The following is an 8263-nucleotide window of genomic DNA, read 5'->3' on the forward strand; positions in this document are numbered from 1 at the left end:
TCAAAATCACTGCGTTAAAATTTGACTTAAGGTATAAATGAGACGTGTTACTTCTAACGCAGTCTTGGAAAACAAGAGCTGCTATGCGTAAAAGTTGACAATTTCTTGGATGAGCAAGATATGCTTTGTGCTACATGTAACAGAAACACCTCTTCCCAAATGACCTACTGTGCAAAATGTGGCGGTGTCCGACACATAACACATTTAACATTTACAACGATAAGATAACACCGAAGATCTCACCTTAAATAGATCGTCCGCTCCAACATTAACATTTCCAATTCAATTTACTTCCTTATTGAGAGGAAATCAAAACTACTAAGCGGGTCAACGCGAGAGCCTTTCGTAACAGCAGTACGAGAAAAGGATGATGGCTTGTTGGGATCAATGCCGGGTTGAATTCTTTGTGCGGTAGATATACGACCACTGCTTGAGACCAGTCTACTAGAGCGGCCATCAGTGACCTCGCCAGAGGAGGTTGGCCTGCTGGTTGAAACAGCTGCTCTCTTTGAAGAGCTGCCATTTCGAGAAGTACGGCCTTTTTCTGAATCAGGTTGCTGCAATCAAATTAAGAACTTCAAACATATGTCTTTTAAATATTAAAAGGAAATTTTGATAGTTCAAGGATACATCAACTAAATCAGAGCAATTGTTGCATGGTCAAAGCACGTATGTCACAAGCAGATGATGCAGCTGGAGTGATATGAGAATCGAGAATTCAATGCAGGAAAACCAAATGGAAACGATCGAATGAAAATATCTATATGGAGAAGAAAAGGAATAAATACCACGTCCTTGGATGAAGGCATATCATCAGACGTCCTGAGTCTTGAATGATCTCCATGCCGCGTAGGACCTGAAGAATTCCTTCTAGTGAAGGCTTCGACTGTGCCTGAAAATTTATCTCGAATATCTAGCCCCGCTAGAAAACACAACCAAATAAGAAGTGAGAATTATAAATCTACTAGTAATAGATATACGGAGTACATATTTTAGTGAGAAAATGAACGTGTTAACTCATATAATGCAAACAGAAAAAAAACATTCATACATGATCTCTCTCAATGTTCAGCACTTAAAACCACATAAGTAGTTACTCCAAATGCTTTGTAATTTACGACCTGTACATCAATGCCCCAATCACATTCTAATAATTTTTTAAATGACCACAGTTTTTGAGATGTGAGAGGTGACAACGCATTTCAACATACAACAATAGTTCTCATTCCTCACAGAGTTAACTCAGAATTTAGATAATATCTTCTCATCATTTTCTCAGTTTTGCCAGCAGCTATCAATATAATTTTATTCAGTTATTGGGGCAAATTACATGGACACCCCTTATGAAAATTGAAAAAAGCGAAAAACCCTTTGTGTTAATTGGATTTAGAAACCTATGTTTCTAAAAATCAGGCATAACAAATATGGTAAATATGATTTGAGTTTTTAAAATGCAAGGGTTAAATATGCTTGATTTTTAAGAAACAGGGGTGTAAAAACCTATTACTATTATACGTGGGATTTTGTGATTTTTATTGTTTTTACAAGGGTGTAAAATGCTGTTGCCCTCACATGCTGATAAAGGATTCAGTTCTACTTTTACTTTACATCCTAGGTTCTGAACATTAAAAAATGTACAAATTATGCACCCATCAGTTAAATACAGAGATCCGAGAGATTACCAGATGTTCTTCCTGGTCTTTCACCAGAAGTTCCAGCCACTGCATTGCCAATGGGATTCTGGAAGTAAATGCACAAATTACTGCTTCCATATAATCGAGTATAAAAACAGTCTGGAGAAGATAATAAAATGCATATATTTACTCTTGATCTGGAACTGGCTCCAATCTGGGGATACTTCAATATGGTCCAATCAAACACATAATCAAATTGGTAACCTGCAAAAATATTGCAACGCATCCACACTCCACTACAAGTCACTTGAACAGATACTTAAAATATTAAGACAGGAAGAAAATCTACAGACACAGATAAAGTTTAGGTATAATTACCTTCACGAATAAACAAGTCCCTAAAAAGCCTCTTCAAATAAGAATAATCGGGCTTGTCCTCAAATCTTAAAGAACGGCAGTAGTGAAAATATGATATGAATTCTGATGGATATGATTTGCACAACATCTGCAACATACCAAAAATCATGTGAACTTCCAGGTCTCGTAAGTCACATGTAATACAGCAAATGAACTCTGAAATCTAGAAAGGGCAAGTCGAATCAGCCAAGGATGATATGAGCATCCAGTCTATGAGTAAATAATATACTTGATCAAACCACAATAAGGTACAAATACTGAAACAGTTAATCCTTTTGCTTTGTTTGAATGCAATGCAAAAGCAAGTTTCAAACCAAAAAATAATCCATTTGTCATCGAAAAATTTTAGCGACAAGCAACCTTGACTCATACATCAGGCACTAACAGCAGCCAAGGAATCAAGAGAACAAAAACACTTCGCAGATGTAGGTTGCAGGACGGGCATATCGAGCAAACAAAGAGGGACATTTGATGGTAGCTTCAGGTTGTATCATTAATTCACTTTTTAAACCCACCGTGGAGAGGATAAATTTCAAACTTGGACACAATGACACAGCCCATATTAATCATGCAAGCATTTGGTATATACCTCTATAGGAGTTAACATCTTTTTCTCACTAATCTTATCATATTTTTGTTTTTTGGTGCCAGCTTTAAGTCCCTGCCAGGGAAGGCTGAAACAATAAAAAAAGAATATCAGTATGGAAGTATAGCGACAAAGACAATTGCCAAGACAGATCCAAACAAGGTAAAAAAATTCCCAACCAATAAGTCATCCACTTGTCCAACTCACCTTCCTCTCAGAAAATACATTAGTACATAACCAAGAGATTCCAAATCGTCTCTTCTGCTTTGTTCTGCCAGCATTACCAAACCACGATGAAATGAAAGTAATTAGACCGAAAAAAATCTAAGGAACTTAAAGATAAGAAACAATTATCGTTACAATACACTGTTACTCACCAACACCAAGGTGTGTATTGACACTAGCGTAGCGAGCGGTGCCTGTGAGATTCTTATTTTCCCTAAAAGTAAAACGTTAAGAAGTTTAATGAGTCTGTATATAAAAAATATTGACCAAAGGATTTGCTTAATTATAGTACTTGCCAAATTTATGTTAAAGCAGTCTATTTCTCCTCAAATATTAGGCAACGACAAGCGGAAAAGTAATTAAAAATACTCATCATCTATTAGCAAATTTTGGCATTTACTGATCTATTTTAGTGAGGTTAGAAATAACCATCAAACTTTCTCTCTCCCCTTCTAAGTGTTCAGGTCCAGACAAGGGAGTTAAGAAGGGGTTTACAGATCCTTGTGTGCCTAAGAGCTGACAACAGTTCGTGTTCTACTACATTAATATGTAAGCAGGGGGAAAGGTAAGTGATAAAATAATGTTATGCAGACATTAGAGGAATAAATAAATATGATTACTCAGCCATTGATCCTTACAATTAAGATGACACATCTTGTAGTTTTAATGGACTTAAAATACCATATTTATTATTTAATTTAACTGTCAATATCGTACTAAATAATAATTATTTAATCTTAAATGTCAGTGTTGATAACATCACACAACTAAATCAAATATCAGTAGGGTGTTCATCGGTCGGTTCGGTTCGACTCAATTTTATTTCAGTTTTCGGTTTTAGTAATATATAATCTGATATCCAAACTGTTTTACTTCAGTCCGGTTTCTACAATCACGGTTCAGTTATGTCGACTCAGTTTGGATAATTATTTAAATTAGTAATTGAAGTATCTTTTAAAATATTTAAAATATAATATTTTATAAAACACTTAAATATAAAGTCAAATGAATTAAGTAAATATTAATCAACTAAAAAGTTAACAAAAATTATACTTAATTTACTAAATATCATTTTATAATATAAAATATATAATCTTTATAAAAATAAAATTATTAATCTAATTAAATTTCAGTTTTTTCGATTGCTTCGGTTTTGACATACATAATATGAAACCAAACCATATAAACTTTGCCACTTCGGTTTTAACATTTGGATTCAAAATAAAAAATTCAGTTTTCGGTTCGGTTTCCTATTTTTACGGTTTGGATTTTTTTTTCAGTTTGAACTAACGTTTGAACACCCCTATATATTATCAGTAATGTTGAAAGAGTTAGATTAAAAATCAAGCATTCGTAGAATTACAAATCACAAAAAGTAATCTTGCTTAACAACATAGATCAAGACCACCATGTTATACCCAAATATTGTCGTAAACTCTTGGTTTTAAAACAGTAATTGTTATCCGGCATTGGACTAACTTCCAACCATCATATTAAGTTCAGGCACCCTTTCAGACAAGTATTATAACATACCGAATGACTTGGGCCTAAAAAAAGATAAGAATGTACCTGTATGGTACGTGCTTATGAGTCTGGAGATCCCTATATTTTTTGGCAAGACCATAATCAATGACATAAACCTGCAATGTATACCGTTAGAGCACTAAAACTATTACATGTAGCAACTATCATTTATACATCCATGAAACGCTACCCTCAACACAACCAAGAGCAGCACATCCACTGATCATTCAAATAGAACAAAATTAAATGATTAGAGTAAATAAATCAGCAGAAGATTATGACAGTCTCTAGAAAGGTCATTTATTATAATTGTAGTCAAAATGTTACATGTATAATGCTCAGATCCCCCAAACAAATGTATGAAACATAGGAACCTAAGAATAACAGAAAGAGACACCTGATTTGCTTTGCGCCCCAATCCCATCAAAAAGTTGTCAGGCTTTATATCACGATGAAGAAATCCTTTAGAATGCATATATTCGACTCTGTTGATCTGAAATAAGATACACCTTTACTTACTAAAACTAAATCAAAATTCATAACCATAGTGTACAGAAAACACTTAAAAATTCAAACTACTTACCAATTGATCCGCAAGCATTAAAACAGTTTTCAAGGACAACTTCCTGTTACAATAGTTGAATAGATCTTCCAGGCTTGGTCCTAGAAGGTCTATGACCATGACATTATATTCAGCTTCAACCCCAAACCATTTCAGGTTAGGAATACCAGCTGCATTAAAAACAGAATGCAATCAAATTAGATTAAAAAATTTGTATCGTACTTCAGAATAAATTTCCATCAGACAGTCACCATTTTACTCATTTTTTACACATGCATGCAACAAAAAATATAAAACATAAAACTTAAAAAAAAACAAAGGAATCAGAAATAGCAAATACTTCAATCTTCATGTGTATATACGTGTGTGTGTTAACACTCCAACTAGAAAAACAGCACACCCAGGAAGTCTTCCGGGAGGAATAGAAGAGGAAAAACACAACTACAGAAAAGTTATGAGATTAACACATCATTTCCTCCATGAACAGGTGTATGTATTTAACCGTGCCAAACTTTATTTGACAATTATTTATTACTGATCTTAGCAAGAGCCTACGAGAATAAAATGATAACCCATAATGTGATCAATCAAAATGAACTGTTTGATCTTTCAAAAAATGCACGCAGGGCGGGGTTGTTTGTGCTGGGTGGAGAGCAACTTACTTCCTCCTTGTAGATGCGTATAAATTTTTGACTCATAATGAAGTTGAGGGTGCTTGGTCTTCACAGATTCCTGGTAATTGTGATAATAACAAATAAAATTATGATGATAATCAATTCACTAGTTGCTAAAAAAAATTAGACAAATCTTCCTTAACCTTTATCCAGACCATAAATTTGAAGCTTCCTCACATGCTTAAAAAATAATTATAAGTTTCTGTTTATCATACATAAAAGAGGTGTGCTTTTCCGCATGTAATGCTAGAATCTAGCCGAGTCCATATGTACACATTTTCCCATGTCCATAGAACTTAATTGAAAAAATTGTGTTCCCAATCATATACAGTGTTCCGAAACATGTATGTACATTTTAACTCGTATTAAAAAGTATTTATCTTTTAACCAAAGCTCTCGGGCATCATAGAAAATAATTAATTTTGAAATTGCATCTCATAACCGATGGTGTTTTTTTATCTTTCAAACTTCCAGAATGGATTAGTTTATTAACGATAAAAAAAAATTCAGGAATAAAGGAAACTAAATTACAAACAAAATTCCAATCATCCAAAAGTTGATGAAACAAAAGCACTGAAGAGTAAAGATGACAGCAACTATGATAACCCGCAAAAGATTTAATTGGCTTTTGCCCCAGTCCCACACTCTGTGAAATACACTAGAAATCAAGAACGAATAATAAAATTGAACCAGCAAGCATACCAACTTGATGCCTACTTCTTCTCCAGTTTGTATGTTCACCCCTACAACAATAAACATAATAGATTACTTGTTAGCACAAGAAAATAACAAATTCAAACGAAAAATGAAGTAATTACGGTAACTAATAACAACTCATCGGTAATAATTAAATTATACCCAAGTACAGTTCACCAAATGAACCACTCCCAATTTTCCTCCCAAGCTTAAACTTTCCACCCACAACATGATCCATGGCAAACAACTCGATTCAATAACTCGTGAACACCAAATTATCCAAACTCCTACAAAGTTGGATCCTCCAAATTCCGGCCTTAATTCGCGATTATAAAAAAAAAAAACTCGAACAAACGACCGATAATTGACTATATGAACTAACTCAACCGCAAGAAATCCTTGCTAACGAAAATAAATCACTCCCGGATGCAGATCCAATACATCAGACAACAAACGGCGATCGAGGACCTTCCTCCTTTTTATTGAACTGCATTCATAACAACAACACAAACCCTCGATAACACCCTAATTTTACAACCCCTTCGACAATCCCACCCAAACAAGATTGGTAAAAAAAATTATTTAATGCAATATAATAGTTCGGCTTGTGTCACAATTTGTATACACAATTGATTAATCAAATCAAAAAATGATTATTATTAGCAACCAAAATGGAAGACAGTTAAGCGAAGAATCGGGGTTGAAATGAAAAAGAAGATACAGAGATAAAGGGTGATGATTGAGGAGGTAAACAATGAATTTGTTGAAGCAAACCGGGAAAGGATGAAGATCGCTTGTTGATAATAACGGGGCGTGTGTGTCGTGGGGATTGGAAAAGGAAAGCAGCCGCCACTAAATGGACGGTGATAAATAATAATTTTTTTTAATAACAAATATTTATCTGTAAGACTGGTCAATCATATCGATATTCACACTAAAAAATAATACTCTTAGCATAAAAAGTAATATTTTTTCATGGATGACCCAAATAAGATATATGCCTCACAAAATACGACTCGTGAGATCATCTCACACAAATTTTTACCTTTTTATTGATCCTTGGATGAAATTTATATGATAAAATTGTTCGTTGACGTGATTTTATATGAATTTTGTGTTACATTTGTGTCTATATTTTAGGTTGGTAATTTTAATTTTATATAAACGTTCTGTAAGTATATGTGATCATGATTCAGAATCACGTTTATTTCTAATCCTAATATTTGTTGTGGTACTAGCTATGGTTTATAAACTCGTTTATTATGATTACTAGTATTTAACTCGTGCGATGCACGGATGATATTATTAAAAATTAATTATTATAAAAATAATAATAGATATTTAAATTGTAAAAATATAATATAATTATAAAAAAAAATAAAAATAAAAAACTATTTTTTCGCTCATTTTGAAAAAAAAAATTAAATATAAATGTATGTCGATTAATTGTGTTACCATAAGGCAATGACATGATTCTTATCGTGTTTAAAATATTAATGTCGACCACCAACCTAAATACATATTTAATTCTTTAATTTTTGAGAAAATATATATTTTATTATTTTTTAACATGTGATAAATAAAAATTTTTAAATCATATTTAATAAAACTAATGAGAAATACTTTTTCAAATCATACCACAAATTAAATTGATTGATGTAATCAATGCAAAAGTTTTAATGTAGTTTATGTTTTTAGAAATGACATTTTGGCGTGAAATTACTATTTTTGGCAAAAACTATATATATATATATATATATATATATATATGTCCATTTGAAACTCTTTTGAATCTCTCTTTTAATTTTCTTGTGCTCTCTTATTTGAATTTTTAAGAAGAAAATTCAAAATATACAATATATGTATGATTTTGGAAGAAAACTACAACGCATTAATTCTTTCAAAATAATGTAATTTCGAAATAATATGTATGTAAGGCCCGAGA

General features: G+C 32.7%; 1 protein-coding gene across 3 annotated transcripts; it reads right to left on the minus strand.

Annotated features, from left to right (window-relative positions):
• Positions 1-28: 28 nt before the first annotated feature.
• Positions 29-7164, minus strand: LOC142539322 (casein kinase 1-like protein 10). Of its 3 annotated transcripts, none has more exons than XM_075644719.1 (14): positions 6481-7163; positions 6325-6365; positions 5611-5680; positions 4970-5118; positions 4784-4879; positions 4432-4502; positions 3015-3076; positions 2845-2908; positions 2641-2725; positions 2013-2139; positions 1825-1898; positions 1683-1740; positions 789-904; positions 29-557 (listed from the first exon to the last, which is right to left on the minus strand). In XM_075644719.1, exons 1-14 carry the CDS (start codon positions 6554-6556, stop codon positions 288-290), a joined length of 1359 nt encoding a protein of 452 aa, XP_075500834.1. In that variant the 5' UTR covers positions 6557-7163; the 3' UTR covers positions 29-287. The 3 variants fall into 3 exon arrangements, with proteins under 3 accessions (XP_075500834.1, XP_075500832.1, XP_075500835.1); XM_075644717.1 differs by having other exon boundaries at positions 789-922; positions 6481-7162; XM_075644720.1 differs by lacking the exons at positions 29-557; positions 789-904 and adding an exon at positions 956-1121 and having other exon boundaries at positions 6481-7164.
• Positions 7165-8263: the final 1099 nt, after the last annotated feature.

This window comes from Primulina tabacum, chromosome 3 (assembly GCF_025594145.1).
Source record: "Primulina tabacum isolate GXHZ01 chromosome 3, ASM2559414v2, whole genome shotgun sequence".
NCBI classification, from domain to species: domain Eukaryota; kingdom Viridiplantae; phylum Streptophyta; class Magnoliopsida; order Lamiales; family Gesneriaceae; genus Primulina; species Primulina tabacum.

Bases quoted from the DNA above. Each gene is read 5' to 3' on its own strand.
- LOC142539322 (XM_075644717.1), bottom strand. From the start codon at position 6,556: ATGGATCATGTTGTGGGTGGAAAGTTTAAGCTTGGGAGGAAAATTGGG. The intron at 2,909-3,014 runs GTGAGTAACAGT...TAATGCTGGCAG, and splicing joins CAATACACACCTTGGTGTTG to AACAAAGCAGAAGAGACGAT. The intron at 923-1,682 runs GTAATCTCTCGG...TGTGTTTTCTAG, and splicing joins AAGACCAGGAAGAACATCTG to CGGGGCTAGATATTCGAGAT.